General features: G+C 37.8%; 1 protein-coding gene across 22 annotated transcripts in view; it reads left to right on the top strand.

Moving 5' to 3' along the window:
• The window catches only part of FRA1 (P-loop containing nucleoside triphosphate hydrolases superfamily protein), a 46,794-nt gene extending 25,320 nt beyond the window's left edge, over positions 1-21,474 (top strand). For 5 of the 22 annotated variants that reach the window (XM_020670978.2, XM_020670979.2, XM_088855488.1 and 2 more), the window contains 14 exons: positions 4,761-4,859; positions 4,977-5,090; positions 5,265-5,381; positions 5,497-5,577; positions 7,815-7,886; positions 10,335-10,428; positions 10,506-10,537; positions 10,766-10,869; positions 10,976-11,077; positions 14,540-14,761; positions 14,922-15,084; positions 20,054-20,209; positions 20,299-20,615; positions 20,792-21,474. In XM_020670978.2, coding sequence (XP_020526637.1) covers positions 4,761-4,859; positions 4,977-5,090; positions 5,265-5,381; positions 5,497-5,577; positions 7,815-7,886; positions 10,335-10,428; positions 10,506-10,537; positions 10,766-10,869; positions 10,976-11,077; positions 14,540-14,761; positions 14,922-15,084; positions 20,054-20,209; positions 20,299-20,514 — 1,572 coding nt within the window. In that variant the 3' untranslated portion in view covers positions 20,515-20,615; positions 20,792-21,474. Of the gene's footprint in view, positions 1-4,760; positions 4,860-4,976; positions 5,091-5,264; positions 5,382-5,496; positions 5,578-7,788; positions 7,887-9,055; positions 9,468-9,635; positions 9,906-10,334; positions 10,429-10,505; positions 10,538-10,765; positions 10,870-10,975; positions 11,078-14,539; positions 14,762-14,921; positions 15,085-20,053; positions 20,210-20,298; positions 20,616-20,791 lie in introns of those variants that run through there. The other 17 variants (XM_020670981.2, XM_088855489.1, XM_088855491.1 and 14 more) reach the window with 8 other exon arrangements.
• Positions 21,475-22,997: the final 1,523 nt, after the last annotated feature.

Raw genomic sequence — 22,997 nt, forward strand, 5'->3', positions numbered from 1 at the left:
GGAAATCGTCAACTTGATGGAGAGGGTTACACAATTGTTATGCAATGGAGGTCAGCAACAATGTGCCCCTAAACAAGGAAGAATCTACAGGGATAAAGATCCATATTGTGAGGGTTTTTATGGAGATTGGTACGAATTATAGTTTGAGTTTCGGTTGGAGCGGGCTAATGATGTGTCTAGTTATATAGATAGGTTTGATCCTTAGCGAGGTTCTATGAAGTGGAGTGCCCTGGTTCGAGGCTATTCTCGAGTGAAACGGTTGTCATTTGCTGTTAGCAGTTAGCTTTTCTAGCAACTTTCCTATATGTTGTTTACAAAGTGCTTTCCTCTAGCACCCAATCTTTCTGCGGCCTACAGCTAGTGGAGACAACGACTAATAAGATTGACGACAAGAGAACACCTTGCTATTGCTTGCCTTTGGAATAGACTAATTGCTAGCCTTTGGACTAAAAGCTAGGAGTGCTAGCCTTCGGACTAAAAGCTAGGAAGAACTATCTTTCGGAAAGATACGACTGTTGATACCTTAGTCGCTCCTGTAGGTCTGTTAAGGTGAGTATAAGGAACTAGGGGCACGACTAATATGGCTTTAGTGTTGGTGTTGTTATGTTTGTAGCCCCCCCCCTCGGGTTGGGGCTTGGGGGGATGGACACTCAATGGGAGCATAATTTTGAAGGAGAATGTTAAGGATCCAATCTTCAATTAGCTTCAATAGTCTTTAAATTAGTGGATGGTCCTATCTTTGATAGTGCTCCTATTTGTGACAATGATCGTATTTTTGATAAAGAACCAGGTGATCCTATCTTTGATGGTGATCTGCTTTTTGATGAACAATTCAATTAAAATAAAAAACTTGGAGTTCCTATTTATTGCGAGAACAAGTTGCAGTCAATGGAAATAATCGTCGTAATGATGGTAATGACTCCAATAGTGTTGTGGTAAAGAGGTAAAGAGGAAGCAACTGGAGGCGATGACTGTAAAGAGCTCTTTTCCCTCACCAATAGTGGGTTGAATGAATGAAATCAAGAGCTAGGAGATTCAATAGTTAATCTTATTTTTTAAGAAATTTCATGAATGTGGGTGTACTTTATATTTTTATTCGGGTTAATATTTTAGGAATTGTAATGTGGGGTTTATCTCCAACACTTAGCTTCTATTTTTTTACTATTCAGCAAGTACTGCTCATAATATCTTTTACGAGTTACCATTCATAGTTACTGTTCACAGGGGTATTTTTTGACTTTTTAATATTCTTTAGGGGTAATTTAGAGTGTTAAATTATTTACTTAGATATTAAGTTAATTTTTGGGCATAGGCTTATAAAAGGGGAGACATCACTTTATGGGGTGCTTATGTTATTGAAATGAATTTTATTTTATGAAGGAAGAAAGTTCTCTTGGCTTGATTTACAATCATATGTTTTCTCCATTACTACTGATTTTTACTTGCTTGAGGTTAGGGAAAAGATGGATTTAATTTGCCACCTTTCCTTCCCACATTAAGTTCCTAAATGGTAGTCATAAGGTCCACATTAAATTCCTAAATGGTAGTCATAGGGTCCCACATTAAGTTCCTATGGGGGTTGAGATCTGACTCGCCCACTAATATCTCATGAGTCCAAGGTGTGAGATGCCCCCAGACCGGCAGGTCGATGTAGTAGATGGGGCCTGTGACAGTATATGGGCTTGATGTGTGAGCCGGGTCCTAGCTCAATTAGGTCATAAGATATGAGAGTTGAGTCTAACCTATGCTAGATTGGCAAGATAAAGATGGTTTAAAATGATTTGATGTAACTTCTATAGGTAGGGGTTCAAGGGGGGGATAGTGGACCTAGACAAGACATGAAATGTTTCTCAGGTCTAGATACACCCATGTGGGTCCTGATCTTGCCTTGAAGCGAGTGCTTGGGTCCTATTCATGTGGGGTACTCTTAGAGGTAAGGTTAGTGGAGTGGTGCTCACATAAAAGTTGTGGTCTCCAACTGTCCTAGTTCTAACGAGCAAGGTTCCCCTCAGAACTTGATCGTGGGTTTAGAAAATTTGGAATGATTTTTAGTAGGTGTGTGTAAGATGTGCGAAAAAGTGCACATAGTGGATTTGGTGCAAAAGTGACAGGCACACAACAAATAAGGCAAGCAAATATTTTATGTAACCAAAATATTGCAAGCAAATATTCTAGTTCAAATGAAAATTAGCAAGCAAATATTCTATAGCAATATTGATACAAATCCTAAAAATGCAATAGATACGACAATTCATAGAAATAGCGAAAGGAAGGCAGGCAGCTTGTTTTATTTTAGTAAAAATAAAATTTAATTGGAGAAATAAGAGACAACAAATAACAACCTTTTTTTTGTATGTTTTCTATGAACTTTTTAATTTTCAGCATTGTTTCAAAAAGCGGACCGCCCAATGCCTGAGTGGCCACCTAGGCGGATTTCCCTGGGCCCCCGCTTGAATCAGTCTAGGCGGTCGCCCAGGGCCTGCGGCCCACCCAGGGGCAGAACTATGGCTCTTTGAGGGTATTTTTTGGTCATTTTTTTAATACTAAAGCCCATTAGAGGCTATTTTAGAGAGAGAAAACCCCAAAAAAAAAAATTTCTTTTGGGCCACCCAGGTTTTGACCGCCTGCCTAGGCGATGGGCAGCGTGGACCCCCCCGACCGCCTAGGAGCTGCCTAGCGCTTTTTGAAACACTGATTTTCAGTAACATGAATGGAAACCATAAAAAATAAAGAAAAAAACTGTCAGAAGAAGAATTTGGCCCCTTGGGAAGCTGTGGGTGCTGGAAAGCAACGGAGCATGGTGAGCCATTGGAATGACTACGTGGTGCACTGCTGAACCGTATCAGTGGCGCATTATGAGCCTCCAGCAGTTGCATATGAGCTGCTGAAATCATTCGGCTTCCAACACATCCAGAGGCCTCAATGCTCTCTTCTATTGTCCCTAAATGGTCAGAAACAACCTTTGGAACTGGGTTTCAGGGATTGTTTTGACTGTTCTTATGAAGATCCAAGCTTGACGAGCCCCACTGTGGGCACCAAACTTTTTACATGCGATTGTGGAAGAGTCAGACTATGAAAGACTATCTCAACCTGATCCATGTCGAAACATAGTTATTTAAAATGACTAGTAGAGATGGGTCATGTCAAATTGCAATAAGTAATTGGCCTTGGGGGAGACTCTTTCGTCACAGATCATCGGCTAGGGGCCTGCTTAGATCTGTGTAAACTAGAGAGACATTGTAAATTGTAAGAAAATAGGAAGAGATGCCTTTTGGAGGGTTTTAGAAATGCAACTACGAATAATGAGAGAAAGTAAGGAAAATGAAAGAAAAGGAAAAGAATGATACCTGGAAGCTTGGCCCCTAGGCCTGGCACCCGAATTTAGGTTCGGATCAGACAGTACGGTGAGTCTGTGGTCCTTCCTCTTCGAGTTTGGCTGAACCAGTAGCTTCTTGAACTCTAGGGAAGGGTTTTGAGCCTAGGAATATTCGTCTAGGGCTTCAATGCTAGAAGGAATGTTCCTCTTCTAGGTTTGATTGGATTTTTACAGAGGTTTGAGTTTGAGCTCACCTAGGGTTTGCTAGGGGGTTTTCTAGGGTTTGTTGTGTTAGAAGCAATATGGTGAGACTTGGCCGAGTAAGTCAGCCTCGTGGCCAAGTTTCCCTAAGTTGTGTGTACAACTCGGGATTATTAAAAGAAATTTAAAAAATTCCAAAAAAATTGTAAGAAAAATGTGCAATTGGTTCAAAATTTTTTGTGTACGATTTGTTATTTTTGGTAAAGATTGGTGAATGTTTTTTCCATAAACCCCTATTTTTATATTTTCTCTTTTTTTTTTTTGATTTTCTAAAATGCCCCCAACTACAATAAATCTGTTTTTTCTAAATCCATTTTCCAATACTTAATCTTAATTTGACTCGTTAAGTTTTTTTTTGTTTTATTTTGCTTTAACTACATGTATCTTATTTTTTGAATTTTTTTTCTTTTTTCTTTTCTTTTTTTCAATTTATTGAGGGATTTTCAACCCTATGCAGGACTCGGCCAAGTCCTTGAGTAATTCGCGTCGGCCAGGGGGCGAGTTCCTTGGCCGAGTCCGGTCTTGGCATAGTGGTTGGAACTGAGGAGGATAGGGTTAGGTTTCTGTCTATTCTGGAAGATCCCCCAAAAATCACTGGAAGAGGCCTATAACTAGGGTTGTCCATGCCTCAGTGGCTTGTTATGCATCACTGCAAGAGGCTCATACCGTGCCTTTGAGCTCTCCAGCCTCCGAATTTTGCTGCATGGCCGGTGTTTCCCTTTGGCAACTAGCCTCGCAATTTCAGTCCTGTGTCTGGCAGTTTCGGATTTTTTTTCCCTAACATGCTGGGACCTGCCTTATTTTTGGTTTCGATTCTCCTAAAAATAAGTTCCCATAATTTTTAGGGAATATTTGGTGTCTGGACTGTGGTCTGGATGTGTACTACAATCTGGTATGTCCTATGATTCACTATGCTAGTGTGGTCCCTAGGATTCAGGCTTGTAGGTTTTTGAGAATCTCCTTAGTGAAAATTCCCCCCCGGTGTATGGTGGGGTTATCTACACCTTGCTTGAATTCTAATGTCTTACCTCCTTTGTATCTGAGTTCACAGTTGCATACTCTGATTTCTTGAAAGATATAAATGTTTTGATGGTTGAGAAAGTTCTACACAAATTCTTTATCAGAATTTTTGCTTTGTTAATTTTACTCTGTAGTTTTCTAACTGCCACTTTTCATTCGGCAGTCAGAGATGAAAATGTTTGGTGGAGTTGACACTCTAGCTCTTAAGCAACATTTTGGCAAGAAGCTCTTGGAACTGGAGGAGGAAAAACGTATTGTTCAGGTTGGTGGAATTATGCCAGCTCTTTTCCCATCCTGATCTTGTTTAAAGTTTGTGTTATCAGTTGGAGTTTTCTTATGATCTGATTTATTCATTTCGTGCTTGATAAACAAACAAAAGCAAGAGAGAGACCACCTTTTTGCTGAAGTTGAGAGCCTTGCTGCCACTTCCGATGGACAAACACACAAAATGCGGGAAGTTCATTTGCAGAAACTAAAAACCCTTGAATCACAGGTGAAGTGGTTCTGTTGGAACTTTGAAATGATAGAAAAATATACTGCTAAAACGTTTAGCTGAAACTTATATGTTGTGTATAATGATGCTCTTAAATTGTTTTCTGATTGCTGTAGTTCGATTATTGATCAGATATGGTTTATCTTTTTGATGTTTATACATGTTACAATTCAGATTTTAGATCTTAAGAAGAAACAAGAAAGCCATGTTCACCTTATAAAGCAGAAGCAGAAAAGTGATGAAGCAGCGAAAAGGCTCCAGGATGAAATACAATCTATTAAGGCACAAAAGGTGATATGCAGTTTTTGCTAGTGATCATTTTTTCTTGCTAGTGATCATTCATAATTGTCATACTCTTCTGGGAACCCTGTGGTACTCCTTTCTCAGTATCTTTTCTGGATGGCAGGTCCAATTGCAGCATAGGATAAAACAAGAGGCAGAACAATTTCGTTTGTGGAAGGCTTCTCGTGAGAAGGAGCTCTTGCAGGTATTAAAAAGTTTACTCAAATACATATGCCTTGGTTTCTCTGTCTTTGTTCCAGGTGTCTTCCCCGAATTGTAGAGAATTCTATAGAGGGTGTTCTCTTCGGAATATCGCTTACTGTATACTGTATTTTACTTAGAAGGAATGGTATGATGTATGTGACTATGAAACAATGTGATTTTAACAATGTTTTTTGATTTGGCTTGGGCCTTGGACTCGGCCCCGGCCTGAGCTGAGTAAATGTACAAAGCCCCCCCAAAAAAAAAATGGTTGTTTGCGTAAGGTTGCATCCTTAAACAATCAAAATAAGATGCACCTCCAAACTTTGTCTTTTGATGCAATTTTGGTGTCGAAAATTCTTAAGATGGCACGAGAGTCTAATTTCATATCTAATTATTAAATTTTAAACTCCAAATATCGTTCAAATCAAGAATAGCTATAAACGTACGAAAATCTTGAAAATGGACGGTCCAGATAATGTGTTGCAAAATGCGCTTTTTTTTTTTTTTTTTGAAATTGTTAACTATTAAAGGAGAAGATAGGTTAACATGGATAGGGTAGAAGCCACACACAAGAGGGGTGCCCTTGACAAAAAAATAGGCTTCTCAACTAGTGGTAGCCCTATACAAAAAATGGGACTACTCCATAAAGGACAACCCAGTAAATAGAAGCAAAAATTACAGGACGCTTTAAACCGACTGTGAAAACCAAAAAATCAGGTGGTGCTGGTGAGCATTCTGGCTTTAGCGAGGGTGTCCGCTTCGGTGTTGGATTATCGCCAAGTATGCCTCCATAAGATGATCATATCCTTGCAAATATAGGATATTTCATCATAAATAAGTGTTAGTGACCAGGAGCAAGGGGAGGACCTAGAAGCCCAAGTGATAACGTTTTGAGCATCTTCTTTGATGATGAGGGGTTGTGGCCTTGAAGGTTCGAAGAGCTTGAGACCTTTACGGAGGGCCAAGGACTCGGCTGACTGCAAAATGTACTATTTTTGGGAGTTGAAATCTTTTTTTTCTCCTTATCCATACATCTCAATGTCGAGATGATCGAGTAGATGTTTCTCCAACATCAAAACAACTTCTTTCAAAGGATTTTTGGGGTGCACCCTAATTCTACATTTTAAGGTGTCAACCTTATATAAAATTTTTTCAATAAAAAAAGCTAAAAATAACATAAAAACTTACAAAAGTGAAGCAAAACTAAAAGTAGCATAAGGAATCCAAATAAGATGAAAAAACATAAAAAACATAGATTTAGAAAGAATTAATATAGGGTTGGAGACATTTTAGAAAAATCCAAACAAAAAGGACAGTACAAACATAGGGCATTGGACAATAAAAACTCAAAAATCATTGTAAAACACAACTTAATAATTTTTATTTTAATTTTTTAATATAAACCTGAGATGTACCTAGGTACTCAGCTTGACCAGGGGCTGAGTACGAGTCGTTAAACCTGGAGTTTAATGTTAGGAGGATCAAGTAATTGTCAAGGCTTTGATGATTAGCTGCATTGAAGTTTTTGGGGGAGTACTAGTCTTTTGTCATTTTAGAAGGGTGGTTGTTCTTGAGTGAGGAGATGTGGGTAGTCTTCCATCATTTGATTTATCACCTGATCTCAGATCACCTGATCTCTTTTTTTCTCTTTCTTTCAGTTATGGTAGATTTTTTATGTTATTTGGTCAATATATATGTTACATGTTATTAATTTTGCCTCAAAGATTGGTCATCGATTTTTTGTTATTCAATTCTGAGGGATGACTTGTCTAAATAGCTTACTTTTCCTCAAGTGTATCCCTTGTTATCTAATTTTAGATGGATTAGTGTGAAATTTGTGCATATAAATGTAATTAGGGCTGGAATGTACTGGCCATTCTGTTCAGTCGGATCGGGAATTGGACCAGTAACCGGTTTAGTTCAATCACTGAACTTGCATATTGATCAAAACCGGTTAAAGCCAGTCTCAAATGGTTTGAACAGCCAGTTTGGACCGGTTCAGACTGGCTTTGAAGTATTTTTCTATACTCAATATTTTTCTGATCATTTGTTGAAAGCTGGCTGACAGCTGAAATGACAACTGGTGCGATCTTGATAGCATTGGCGTAGATGGTGTATGCTTGCTATATTGTTCTTGTCTTATAATTATTTCTCATTTCAATGAGTTCTATTCAGTTTATTGGAATGCATTTGGTTCTGTTTACTTATACAGTTGATTGAATGCTTATGCATGGTCAGCTGCGGAAGGAGGGAAGGAGAAACGAATATGAAAGGAGGAAGTTGCAAGCTTTGAACCAACGGCAGAAAATGGTATAACCCTGATAATTATCTTGTTTCACGGTTAATTTCAAAATATATGCACAACATCATTTGAGAATGCAAATAGTTATGAAAGCAATGGGTTACATATCTCTTTATTTCAACCCTATTGAAAGGAATTACCATATACTTGATCATTTACTTATGTAGCCCTGGAACTTCTTTTGTCAACATGTATGTTTTTCAGCTGATTAAAAGAAAGCATGCATCTTTTTCCTTCTTTTCCTATGTGACTTTTTTATCATCTATCAACAGAATTCAGATGCACTTTTCACTTCCACAGTGAAATAATGTAATGGATTTTAATTTGCCTTTACAATTTTGTGGCTTAAATGCTGAGTCTTGTTAGGACTAGTTTGTAGCGGTGCAGATATGATGTGGCACTCACAAATGTGTCCCCAGAAGTGTTCCTTCAAATGTATCAAATAGCACCAACAAAAGAGAGAAGGCTTTCTTGATGAATTGCTTTTAGTGGAAATTTATGATTTTGTAATTTCTGTAAACGTTATGCCATAGTTGACAAGAAACGTGTCGCTCATTAATATCTTTGGTTCTTTCCTTTTCAAGTCTCATTGCCTATACATATGTAACGATGCATGTGAATAACCTGTCATGTGTTCTTTGATCATGCTTCTCCTGGATTTGCAGTTTCTCTTTATATTCTGTATCACTTATGTTCTTACAAATGATCCATTCTTTATAATCCACCAAACCTTGTATCTGCCAGGTGTAGTTCTGTTCACAATTTGTTCTTCTAGGGTCCTTTCTTCTCTCCATGACAGCTTTCTGAGAAGTCTATCATTCTGAAAACATCTTCTGATTGCAATGTCTTCTGCTTGAGCTGAAATTTTGTTTCTAGCATGCCTTAGTTTACATGATTTTGGTTAAAGATTTGAGCTTCATTTCATCGCAACACTTTTTCCCAAACCCTTTAAAGGCCATTTATTATCTTTCAATTCATGACATGTATTGGATATTACTCAAGGACATGCTATAGGTGTATCTTGAACCTATGGTTGTTCTCTCTTTAACCCTCATTGGTTTCTTACTATGCTTTAGCCTATGTCTAACTGGTGTTCTCTTGAATGATGGATCATTGTCAACATGGATTATTTTTCTTTATTATGTAACAAAGCATTGAAAATAATGCATGCATCTAGTTGCTGCAAGGGTGCACATGATGGATGTGAATGCAATGGGTCACAAGAAGCTAACAGCAAGTAAGAAAGCAGAAATAACAATGGTACAACTGCAAAGGTTTTTTCTCCGAAGTAAGGAATTAATGCCAAATGGGCTGGAACCCCACCCCTTCTGTAACAAGCGAGAGCAGAAAGTACTGATTAGAGAGAAAGTGGGTAGTCATGCTTAGGGCCTATACTGGAAGGAAGCTTAGGGTTCATCTCCGTCCTGGTAAGAGCCAACTATAGATCTAGTTTAATGCTTAAAGAAGATCCTAGTTTTTATCTAATACTACAAAAGTTCTGTAAAATAAGATGTGCAATTGGTGTAATATAGTTGACACAAGCCTTGGAACAATTTACACGAAATGATAAATGGATGATCATACAAAGATATTTACAGCCATGTGTCTCTATCACTTCCGACTTCTTCACATGCCTTTTCTTTTGTTAAGCAACGAAAACAGTGTTTATACATATATATGTAAGCATAAACAGGTTGTCATGTGTCTGGAAGTATTCATACTCTCTTCTCTCAGTAACATGTTTACATGCTGTATAGGAACCGGGATGAATGGATAATTATGAGTTGAACAGTCATTCAACTTTGATAAGTGTTGTACGGGTTCAAAAGTTGCCTTGGATGCCAGCTAGCAAGGTTCCATGGATGAAGTCTGCAGTGTCTTTTTCTGACAGTTCGTACTACACGAAGACTACTTAGTTTTAATTACATGTTGTTCCTAATCACAACATCCCTACCGCAACTACTACAAGTTTTGAGTAGGACATACTGAGGTTTAATGGGTCACCTTTACTATTAGTTTTTTTTGAGGCAAGTGCTGCCATCACTATTATCTTTGTTTTTTCCCTCTATTTTTCTTTGAACTTGGTGTGCATGACGACCCTGGGCATAAGAACCTTTCACACATGCTTCAAATGCTAAACTTATAGTGCTGGGTGTTGTTTATCCATGACCCTGCATGGTTCAGGATAACATAAATTTTTATTAGCTGTTTGAGGTCAAATTTTTCTGTCGGTCCATTCATTGATGTATTTTCTAATTTGGAAACTTAAATTATTACTTTTAAGAATGATAACTCCGAACCTGGTGAAAATGGAACTTTGGATGTTCCTTTGTTGCACCTTCCACCCCGACCTCCTCTTCCTAGAGAGACATTGTGCAATCTGTTATCTTTGGCTGCTCTAAGTTAACCAGAAAATAGATAAGCTAAGTTAATAGACAAATTTCTTTCGCTTACAGGTTCTTCAAAGAAAGACAGAAGAGGCTGCTATGGCCACGAAGAGGCTAAAGGAGTTACTTGAGACTAGGAAGTCTTCTCCTCGCGATACTGGAGGTAAATTTGTTTTAATAGAAAACTATCATCTCATGTGCGCCTGACTTCCTTTCTGACTCATGCTTTTTTCTCTTTAGTTGCCGGTGGTGGAAATGTGTCACCTGGCCAGGTAATTCTTTGAGAACTTCATATCATTATCTGCCCGTGTATAATTCTCAAAAACTATTATGTGCCTGTGTATACTTTTTCAAATCATAGAACTGTTTTTCCCATTCTGCACTATACTGGCAGTTGAAATGTAGCTAATAAGTCGAAAATTGGAATATGTACACTTTGTGTAATCGCTGAACTAGGCAAACAATTTTTTCTATTCTCTTTCTGATTTATAACACTCCAGTCACAGAGCAATGAAAAATCTTTGCAAAGGTGGCTTGATCATGAATTGGAAGTTATGGTGAATGTGCATGAGGTCCGTTGTGAATATGAAAAGCAAAGTCAAGTGTACGTATTCATGAACTCATGGTTGGATATATGGTCTGCGTTGTGTACGTATGTCTGGTTCACAATGAAAGCATGCATATTAAGTTTGATTTCAACTGCCTTTCAGGAGGGCTGCATTGGCAGAGGAACTAAGCAAATTAAAACAAGAGGACGAGATGTGTTCTAGTGGTCTTAGCCCTGCAAGAGGGAAGAATGGAAACTCTGCCAGGTGTGTGTGTGTGTGTTCTATATCTAATAAATATATATTGCAAATGCATTTCTTTCTTATTGAAAGGGATATTTTATAGTTTTCAGTAATTGAGTATATGGAGTAATAATGGTAATGATGTTGTTAAATTCTATTTAGATGCTTTGTTTTGGATGGGGAAGAGAAGCTCATCAGTTCTTCAGTTGATTCTGGGGAATCTTGGGCCTTTTTAAGAAGACAACTTAAACAATAAATAAAAATAAGTTTTCTTCACCAAAAATAGGACTGGAGATGGTTAAGAATAAATAATCCTAATATAACTTATGGGGCTTTTTTTTTCTTTTTGCCAATTTGATATTGTTATTGTAGTAAATGTAAGTCGAAAGTTATTTTAAATATGTTATTATTGGTAATGATAATGTAGGTAAGTTGAATTTGTACTTTTAAAATATTAGTTTTTAAGAAGGTTGATTGTGCAAGAAGTGTTTGTACCATCACCATTTATCCAAGCCTCAACACTATCCACATTTTAATTTTCCAATTTAAACCATAGTTACCGGGAATGGGAGCAACAAGAGCTCTGGAATCGAAGCCATGCGGAGCAAGATAGGCTCAAAGATCTGTGGTTGGGGAACGAGGTCTCTACATGGTAAGGTATAGGGATCGAGATTCCAAACTATTAGGGAGCGTCTTATATTTACATACGGGTGAATTTCTTACTTAATGTAATCTTGCACCATCGTGTTTAGGAATGAGGTTCTTGAAGTTCACTTATCCATCGCATTATAGTTAGGGAGCGAATTCCATTGAACAATGAGAAAAATGGCAAGACATTGCCATGTATAATTCTCAATAGCTCTCATCCGTCGAGGATAGCTTGGGGCTCAATGACATATACACAAAAGAGACCTCACTTTTTTCCAAGTATACACGTTATCCCATCTCTCATAAGGCAACCCATGAGAGGCTCGATTTGGTTGACCAACTCAAGCGATGGAAGTCCTTAAGGAGGTGGACATGACCTAACGAACTCGCCCCTAGGATGTTAAGCATATTGATCACGACCTCATTCCTCACTAGAACTGAAACATGCTAAATTTGTTTCCTTCCAACTAGTTCTCTCTCCTTACTCTTGTTGCCCTTATTTGAAACTAGAAACAAGTCACAATTTATGTAAAGTTGTGAATTGCAAAATATATAAAAATTCATGGTATTCAAAAAGTTTGTAGGTCATAAAAAATTGGAGATCTACAGTTCATTACATACGAACCAAAAAATGTGACAGTGAAACTCGATCCCAAAGCAGAAGATACTCGATTCCAAGCTGGTAAATCGCAATCCTGCTTAATCACGAAACCTTGATTTTGGGCATGGAGATCTTGATCCCATTACATGAGATTGAGTTCCCCTATTCCTTGAATCGCGATACCAAATATTGAGGAATCGCCTGGAATCGAGATCCCATGTTATGGAGCGGGATCGAGCTTCCGGAGCAGAAGCCACTTACCCCCATTAGAAGATCCCGGTAACTAAGATTTAAACTTCGAAATGTATTAGTTATGGGTGTGGTTTCCATAAGGTTGCAACCTTAAACAATCCAATTAAGGCGTACCTTCAAATTTGATCATAACATATAATTTTGATGTAAAAGATTCTTAGGATTATCTCAAAATCTATTTTCGCAATTAATTATAAAATTTTAAACTTAAAAAATGGTTAAAATCAAGTAGATCTATAAACATACGAAAATTTTGAAAATGGACGGTCTAGATAATGTGTTGTAAGATGCACTATTTCTGGGACTCAAAATCTTTTTTTATTTTATAATCATACATCTCAATGTCAATATGCTTAATTAGATGGTTTTCAACATTAAAACAACCTTTTCCAATGAAATTTTGAGGTGCATCCGTAGTTCTACATTTTAAGGTTGTAATCTTATATAAACTTTTTCATTAGTTATTGTATCTTCAAGGAATTTATCAATAAATATAGAAAGGATTCTTTTTATCTTTATTGCTTGTGTATGATGACTCGACTATGGATTCATCATCATCATCAAAATCTTTTCCCTGCTATTTGGGGTCAGCTTCATGAATCTTAGTTCGCCATTCTGCTCTATCAAGGGGCATATACCCTCAGTGAGGCCATAAGTGGCTATATCGTTTGTCACTACTTTCAATCCTTTTGAGTACCCCTTGCCATTTTTTAGCCTTTCACTTGAACCAACTTGCACCTCCTAATAGGTGCTGTACTGGGTCTACGTTGCATATGGTCAGCCCATCTAAGTCTACTTACTCTCGTCTTATCGCCTATTGGAGCCACACTGAAGTTCTCCTGAATGTGTTCGTTTCTAATTGTATCTCTTCTTGTCTTGCCTCTCATCCATCTCAACATCCTCATCTCAACTATACTCACCTTATGGGTATTGGTGTTTCCTGACCGCCCATCATTCTACCCCATAAAGCAAAGCTAGTCTCACTTCAGTCTTATAGAACTTCCCTTTCTGCTTTATTGGTATGCGGGAATCACATAAACTCTCGTTGCATATTTCCACTTCTCCCACCCATCTCTAATTGTATGTACGATATCTTCCTCAATCTTCTCCATTTTTCTAGATTATTGACTCAAGATATCAAAAGTGCCCTCTTTTTGGTATTTGTCGGCCGTCAATCTTAATTACTTCTTTGTCTCTACTCTTATTATTACTAAACTTTCATTCCATGTACTCTTTCTTATTCCGCCTAATTTTAAAACCTTTAGATTCTAGAGCATCATTCCAAAGTTTGAACTTTATGTTGACGCCACTTCGAGTTTTGTCAATCAAAACTATGCAGTCCGCAAACAACATACACGATGGTACTTCATCTTGTAGGTGCTTAGTTAAGCCGTCTATGACTAAGAGAAAAAGGTATGGTCAACACTGACTTCTGATGTAGAGCTAGTATCATTGAAAAGTCACTCGTTTCTCCACTATTTGTTCGTCCACTAGTTTGTGCTCCCTCGTACATATCTGTCACCAATTCGATATAGCATCTGGCGACTAATTTCCTTTCTAATGCCCAACAAATTAAATCTTGTGGTACGCTATCGTAAGCTTTCTCTAGATCAATAAAGAGCGTGTGGAGGTCTTTTTTCCCTTCGTCCTAAACTTCTCAATTAGTTGCCTAAGTAGGAAAATAGCCTCAATTGTTGATCTCCCTAATTTTAAAATTCAAACTTTTCCTAATTAAATTAGAAAATCAATAGTGCAGCAGACTTTCCTTGTATGAATTTCAATATGGATATTACATCAAGATTTTCTTACCACAAAATAATAGTAAAAGCTCTTAATATGTTCAGTGTAGCATATTTTGACAATTTTTATTCATGTTTGGTGAAATATTGCTTTGCTTCGGCCGATTCATCCAAAGCTAAATGAACCTAACAACATTGGTTATAATTGTTGATGTTAAAAAATTACTGATTGTTTCCCTTATTTAGAATGGCTGCCATGTCTCCCAAGTCAAGATTGTCAAGAATCACATCGCTTGAGAACATGCTGAACATTTCCTCAAACACGCTTGTGGCCATGGCATCCCAGCTGTCAGAGGCAGAAGAGAGGGAGCGTGCATTTACTGGGCGAGGCCGATGGAATCAGTTGCGCACTATGGGAGATGCAAAGAGCTTGCTTCAATATATGTTTAATGCTGCTGCAGATGCAAGGTATTTTGACTCTTGGTTTATGACCTAATGGCCCATTTGTAGATATTTACTTTCATGGAAGTTGGCATTGAATATATTCTGTTTCCCATTCTATTCTTATGTTTCACTTTAAACTGCAAGTTATGGGCCTTTTTTTTATGTAAGCATTGTTTGTCTGCAGATGCAGACTCTGGGAGAAAGAAATTGAAAACAAGGAGATTAAAGAGCAAATGAATGAACTTGTTGGCTTACTGAGACAGAGTGAAGCTCGTCGTAAAGAAATCGAGAAGCAACATAAGTTGAGAGAGCAAGCTGTTGCAATTGCTTTGGCAACATCAGCCTCGGTGAGATTGTAGTTATTAGACTCCTTTTTTCCTAATTATTGTTTTTATTTATTTTTTGCAATTGATTAATATTGAAAGCCCTAAACAGACCATCTCATATCAAATAGTACGAAAGGAACACAACTATTTCTAAACTAGAAACAATTAATGTGGGACATTCAATGTGATGTGGAAAGTATACCCAGGGATCTACACCATGCAGTTTGTTTGGACCAGATGATTCACTCCTCAAAATTCATCTCCACTCACTACTTGCATAGAACCTTTCACTAAGTGTGCAATCTTAGTGAAATCATAAAACCTCTAAGTCTTAATCATCATTTGCATACTCATTAGCCCTGAACTTGGTTTCCAAATATGCATTGTATCTGTGTCATGAAGAGTCTTCCACAAAATAAGTTCAGGTTTCCAAACATGCATTGTATCTATATCATGAAGAGTCCTCCTCAAAATAGTTTAATTTTTCATCTGCTCATATGCCTAGTTTGTTGTTCTGAATTTTTGGGAAGAGATTGTTGAAGTGCTATTGTACCACTGAAATGTCCAGTTTCTAGGCCTGCAAGAGTTGTAGAAAGCATTATAAAAAATAATGTGAAAGGCATGATGATCATTGATGCGAAAAGCTTTACAAGATACTTCTTCTGCCTTCTTAGTCCAATATTTGATATCTACTGATAAAGCTGGTCATCTATTTATAGAACTTATGTGTTTCTATTCGTTTAAATACTTGAGTGTGTTTCACTTGAGAAGCTTGATAAGATTCGTCATAATAGTAGCAGCAGGAGTTGAGTCAGACGACTCAAACAACATAGGCTGCAGATTAGAATTGGATTTATTTCATAATTACCATACCTCCTTCATGTATCGAGGCATGGTCCATTTGAAGAATTTGGCTTCCATAGTCTTCCGAAAAACTATCATTATCCAAATTTTACTATTCATAGGCTGCATGTGCATGGCCCATCTCATAACTTGCAGGTCTACTTTGGAAGCGGACTGGTTTTACTATTAACCTTTGCCAAAAGTTACAACAAATTAATGATTTACCTTCAATGGAAATAGTGTAGGCTGGGTTCGGAATCGCAGCTCGCCGGTGGAACTCAGGCCGTTGATAGTCTAAGTGACTCGGGCGAGTCCAATTTGTCAGCCTGAGTTTGTGTCGAGCCATCCAAAGACCCAAAAAACCCTTAATAGGAAAAATCCTTAAAATAAAAGTAAGAAAAAATGATAAACAGCATAAAAAGTATATAAAAGATGAGACAAAAGTCCTTGGAAAATAGAAAACAAAGAACTATGGTTAAAGATCTCATTTTCTTTGAGAAATATGAGAAAAATAGAAAAACTAGAAAGATTGAGAAAAGGAAAAAACTTAAATAGTAAATACAAAAGTGATTATAAATCAATTAATAAATTGTTTTGTCATAGATTAAATTCATTATCTACAATTATATATACCCCCCGAGTTTGGGCGGGGGGGGGGTGGGGTGTTCTTGCTCGGCAGCCTGCCAAGCTCAGGTGACTCAGGGGAGTCTGAGTCGATTCCCCCTGGAGTTGGGAGGGTATTCTGGATTGGGAGCCTGCTGACCCCAGGTGTCTCAGGCACATCCGAGTCAACTCCCTTCGAGTTGGCAAACACTGGTGGAAAGTAATAATTGAATGCCCAAACTTTATTGTAGCTCCCTTACAGACTATTTTAGATCATCATGAAAAATCTAATTTTTTCCTTGAGGAATTGTGCCACATGTTCAGTGAATATTGAAGTAATTTTCCACTCTCTTAAAACTCTCGAAACTAAGTGAGTTGATTGTACACAATATTTTTTTTTTTTTTTGAAAGGATCTTTGCTTGTATCATACTTAATAAACTGTGTACATAGTCCAGTAACTGAAAAATTGGCTGTCCATGTACAGGTGTTCTACATGATGATAAGTATAAAAAATTGGCGATTATAGAGAGCCCATAATAAAAAAATCAGGGACTAATTTTCATGGAAATAAATAATCAATGTACAGTCCCATAACTAAAAAATGTGGGAGAAGAGAGAGGGAGGGGGAGGAGCAAGATAAAAAGTGGGGGAAAAGACAGAAAGAGGTATGAGGGCAGGTCTACTGGCTCCAGATGTAGCTCTCCCTGGTGGGACCCCTTGATACCCCCTCTTTGGTAAAGGAGTCAGCTATTTGGTTGGTCTCCCTCCACGTGATGAAGCTGACTGGTAGATCCCCCACTTGGGAAAAAAAATGTGGTCAACTAATGCTGCGAGTTTCCATGGGCATTGGGCTCTAAGGGAGGCCCATATGCTAATATTTCCAGTGTTCCTTGACTTTGAGGTTATTAGCATGGATTCCACTTGAAGGGTCCTCGTCAGTCCTTGAGCAGGGCGATTGTCTCGGCCATTGCTGAGTCAAAAAAGCAGTAGTAGCGTGAGAAGGAAAGAATAGTGTTTCCTTGGGCATCTCTATTGATACTCCCATAACCAACTGGGCAGGTGATGCAGGGAGAAAAAATGGGGAATTGAATCCATCGTTCTCCGGAACGTTAAACAAGTAAAATCAGCAAGAAGAGACAAAGAAGATGGCTGTAAATCAAGCCAAGAGAAGAACTTTGTTCTTTAATAAAATAAAGTTTATTTCAACTTTTTTTATAAGCCTATGAAACCCTAATGTAAGTTAAGATTCAAGTAAATATTTAATACTCTAAAATACCCCTAAAACAATATCAAATTTCCAAAAAGTGCCTCTGTAAGCAGTAATGCGTGAATAGTACCGTGTGAACAGTAACATGTGAACCGTATTGCGTGAACAATAATGCATGAATAGTAATATGTGAACAATACTATGAACAGTAATTTCCAGGTACCTAGTCCACCATCCTTTTTAGGGGAGCATACTTTCCTTCAGGCTATAGGTGAATTTTATGCTCACTGTTTGCCCCTAACCTCAAGAACTCCGGCTCTCCAGCTTGTCTGTCAAGTGGAAATGAGACATTGGATGATTGGATTTTTGGGGAGAGTTGCTTTAATAAACATTATGTGACCTTCCAAAGAAAGGAATCTATCCTTCCAAACGGGAAAACTCGTAAAGATTTCTCTACATTGGGGTCCCAAACGTGCTTGTGGGGCTTGCCCTTCCAAAGGGGCAAGCCCAGGTATTTGGAGGTATTGGTTTGACACCACAACCAAATCTATGGCTTAGGCTACTCAATATTGGATGTTGTCCTCCCACTCACAGAAGTTTCCTCTTCATGCCTTAGACACCTCAAAACAATGAATGAGTCGTGCTCTGCGTAGGCATTACAGAACATTAGCGTACCATCTGCGTAGAGGAGGTGTATAATTTCCGGCCCCTGTCTGGACTTTGGAGTTGCTGAAGCCTTTTAGGATTCCGTCGCTGTAAAGATGAGATTGGCAAAGTACCTCAGTCACTGTGGAAACAAAAAAGGCAGAAGGGTCTATTGTCCACATATCCACATATTGGAAACTATAGTTTCTCTTTGCAGTTTGGCTATCTTGATCTTTTTCCTGTGATTTCTTTATAGAAAACTAGAAGATACAGTATGTGAATGGCAAAGCTAATTCGTATGTTTTATAGCAAAGCTTAAGCAATTCATGCAGATGCTTCGTGTGTTCTTTGTAAGTAACCTATTGGTTGTCCAGGACATAGTGGTACTTCAGATGATATGATAAAAATAGAGATCTACACATGGAATTGGCATCAAGGGTCTTGGAAACTTTTCCCATTGGATAGCACCTCCCTAACCATCAGTGATTCAAAAAGCGGACCCCCCAGTGCCTAGGCGGCCGCCTAGGCAGTCCAGAAGGCCTGGGTGGCAATCCCTGGGCGGGCGCCCAAGCCAGGGTGGCCGCCTAGGGCCTGTGCCCCGACTAGGCGGTACGGAACCCGCCTAGGCCGGTGCCCCGCCCAGAGGCAGAAATTTTTTTTTTGTATTTATTTATTTATTTTAAATATAAAGGGTTAGAAGGATGATTTTAAAGTCATTTGAAACCTAAAACTTATTGGAGCCCATTTTAGAGAGAGAAAGCCTCCTAAAAACTAGTTTTTGGTGATTTCTTTATGATCGAAGGGTTTATCAAAGTTGACAAAACTTGATCAAAACATTAACCATTGATATTAGATATAATTTTTGATGTTTTATAAATCTATTGGGGGGTTTTTTAAAAGATTTTGAGTCCTTAGAATCATCTTTGAGGTGGAAGTTTGAAGATTGAGCAATCAAATTCAAAGTAAGTGCCCTAAATACCTAATTTTTAATTTTTATACTATATATCTTTTTTTTATTGAAATGGGCATCCTTTTTTTATTAGCATCCCTGAAGTGATGTAGAAAAGTGGTTTGGGGGGGGGGTTTATCTCCTCGGAAAAGGGGTTTGAATCATATTAATCATTTTGTTGATGTTCTTTCACGTTCAATGGCTGGTCCAGTCTTTATACGATTGTCTAAAGAGCCTCTTTTCATGTTATCTCATTTAGGTCTGTACCCGACTATCTCAAGGAAGAACATTTTCTTATATTCTTTGCCACGTCTATCATTTGGGATACATTTAGTTTAGGGTAATTTTTTATATCACCAAGTCACTTGGATGAGGGTCTCGAGTACTTGATGAAATTTGAGCCATTCATACTTTAATTTGAGCTTCAAGTTTCTAAACATGAGCTCTACATATATCCTTTTCTCCTACAATGTTGGAAGGTTGTATTTGATATCGAGGACTGTTAACCTTGTTTAGTGCTGCGTATGATTTCCATGATGGATAATGTGTGTAAGCATGCATGTGTGTGTTCTAGGCTGAAGGAGATGAGACATCATGACAAATACTAAGATGAGGCTACATTCCACCTTTGCCTCTGCATTAGGGAATTTGGCTTTTAGATTTTAACTACACCGATTCTATCCATTTATCGCTACTTTGATAAAATCACTTTAACCATATTTGACAATATCTTCATGCACAGGCCGGTTCACATGGTTCAGCAAAACATTCTGCAGAAGATATCAGTGGTTCATTATCCCCTGTTGGAGTACCTGCACTGAAACAGCCAAAGTATTCTCCTGGCCTTTCAAATGGCTCAGCTAAGCGAACAGTGTTGTTTCCTAGCACTCAATGCAAGGTATGCACCTTACTCTTTTAACCCTTCTTGTTTGCCAGTTTTTCTTGATTTTTCTCTTATACTGAGAGAGCATTGGGTTTTTGATGCAGGTGATTTCAGGTTCACAGTTAACTGCAGCAAATAAGCTGATGGTCGCCAAACAAGCTGGGAAGCTTTGGAGATGGAAGAGGAGTCATCATCAGTGGCTGCTTCAGTTCAAGTGGAAATGGCAGAAACCATGGAGACTCTCGGAATGGATCAGGCACAGTGATGAGACGATTGTCAGGGCAAGGCCCAGGCCCCAGGCTTTGGTTGATGCCATTTAAATGTAAATCCTTAAGTATGAGAGAGGTTCCTTAAGCACGTGTAAATTTGGCGCACTATGTTCTCTCATCAGGAGATGCGGTTTTTGGAGGAAGAACGTGAGGTGAAATATTCTGGAGCTTTTCTGTAAAATGCTTTTACACACACACACACACATAATCTGGTAGCCGAGAGACAATTGTGGTACTTGCTACCCTAATCTTGCTTCATCTTTTTCTTTTTCCCACTCGCATGATAGTGTGCACTGAGTTATTTAATAATCTCTTTGCTTTATTGCAGAATTAAAACAATACATCAATGACAAGGAATAAGGAGGAATGAGAGTCCTAACAGTCATTATTTGGCGGAGTGCATCATGGTCTGCTTTCTTTTTGGTTGGCATTGGTCAGGAATAAGGGTCTCTGCTGTTTGGAAGTAGCTTCTTTGGCTTTGATACGGCCTCTCTCCCACTAAAGTGAATGGTTTCATCATAGCACTTCTTGTTGGTTGGCATTGGTCAGGAATAAGGGTCGCTGCTGTTTGGAAGTACCTTCTTTGGCTTTGATACGGCCTCTCCCACTAAAAGTGAATGATTTCATAATAGCATTTGATAGCATTGGGGGGCATCTTGTACAGTACAGTAGTAGCGGTGCCCTTCACCTTATCACAAATCTGAGGTTTTTTTTTTCTTTTCTTTTCAGTTTATGATTTTTTGGGGGGAGGTATAAGAATGCAGTCAGATTTCTGGATGCGGATTGTGGTGGGGCGAGGGCTGTAGAAGGTCTCAATAGTCTTGGCTAGTGTGTTGGGTTTGATGTTCTTTTGATTTGTTCAGTGTTTAGAAGCTACGATATTCATGGAACAGCTACTGGGACATTGCTTTTATTGTGATGACGGTTTTGCACGAGCTCCTTTGTCCTTTGTATAATTTCATCTATTGTTTTGCCATGAATACAAATTGTTTCACGAGTTAATTGATAACAGTATCTCTCTCCTGAATTTACTATGCACATTTGTCTTCTAGTGGCATGCATTATCAGCTGGTGGGTCATAATCTATACGGACTCCATTGCATTGCAGAGTTGATCTTTGTTATTTAGTTAGTAGACTTGTTCACTAACCAAAATTAAATGAAATACATAATTATAGTTGTGGCCATGATCATAAGGCTCACATGCACCAGCTAATGACCATTTAGTATTGATTTTCATCTTTTTAATCTCTTCTTAAGGCTATCATTGCACACTTCTTGCGAGTCATTTTTCAGCCCATAAATTCATCATAACCCCATGACCATGAGGTTTAAATTGGGTAGAACCCATTCTATGAGCAATTTTAGGACCAATGAACCACAAGAAAAAAAGACAAAAAAGACTATATGTTGATGGAAAAACTTCTACATATTGAAAAAAGAATTTCAAATTCTTGGACAATGTCGATATAGAGAAAGAGATAAGAGTTAGAAAACAGAAATTTTATCTCTTATATAATTAGGATTTTTTTTTTCTAATTCCTTTGTACTCAAAAGCTAAATATCATAATTGCGCATTATATTACTCTAAAATTTGTTGGCTAACTACCTTAATCTCTTCCTTTATTAGGTTTCTCATTCAACTAAATGTTGTACGTGATGCACTTAATTTGGGTTTAATATATGTAGAATAGATAAAAGTACATGTTCAAATATTTTTTACTAAAATATGATGGTTTTAATAATGTTGCCAAACAAAATTTCTCCTAATCTAAAATGCTTAAGAAAGCATATTTTTAATTTCATAATTTAAATAAATTTTTAACTTTGGGCAGTACTTTTTATTTATGAAGAAATTAGAAAAATTTTAATATGAAATAAAAAAATTTATATCTTTTGAGTAAATATTTGATTTTCAAAAGTCCAATAAAAAATATTATCCATTTCAATTCATCATCATCATCTAAACCTTACCTCAACTATTTGGGGTTGGCTATAGGAATCCTATTATGCCACTCTAGTCTATCAATGGCCACATCTTCAATCATATCATATCTTTTCTCACTACTTCGATCCATGTCCTTCTGGTCCCTCCCTTTATCCTTTAGAGCCTTCTACTTGAACCAAATCTTCGCTCTTAATGGGTGTTGTATTAGGTCTACACTGCATATTGGCCTACCTACCTAACTCTACTTTTCATCTTATCGCCTATTGGAGCTACTTCTAAGTTCCCTCTTATGTACTTATTTCGAATTTTGTCTTTCTTGTCTTTCTACTCATCCATCTCAACATTATCATCTTAGCTACATTCATCTTATGAAGTGTAGCTTGACCGCTCAGCATTGGCAACTAAAAATCATCCCACACTCGACCACATGATAGAATTTTTCATATGAAAATATTTTCCAGAAAACAATTTCACGCGCCTCAAACATGCCATAAGAGTTTGTGTGGCTTTGGATTTAGAGAAACCCCGTTTGAATGAGGTATGGCTTTGGATTTAGTTAAAATGCAGCAAATATTGAATCTAATTCT

This window comes from Amborella trichopoda, chromosome 13 (genome assembly GCF_054954075.1).
Source record: "Amborella trichopoda isolate Santa Cruz 75 chromosome 13, AtrichopodaSantaCruz75HAP2 v2.0, whole genome shotgun sequence".
Classification (NCBI taxonomy): Eukaryota; Viridiplantae; Streptophyta; class Magnoliopsida; order Amborellales; family Amborellaceae; genus Amborella; species Amborella trichopoda.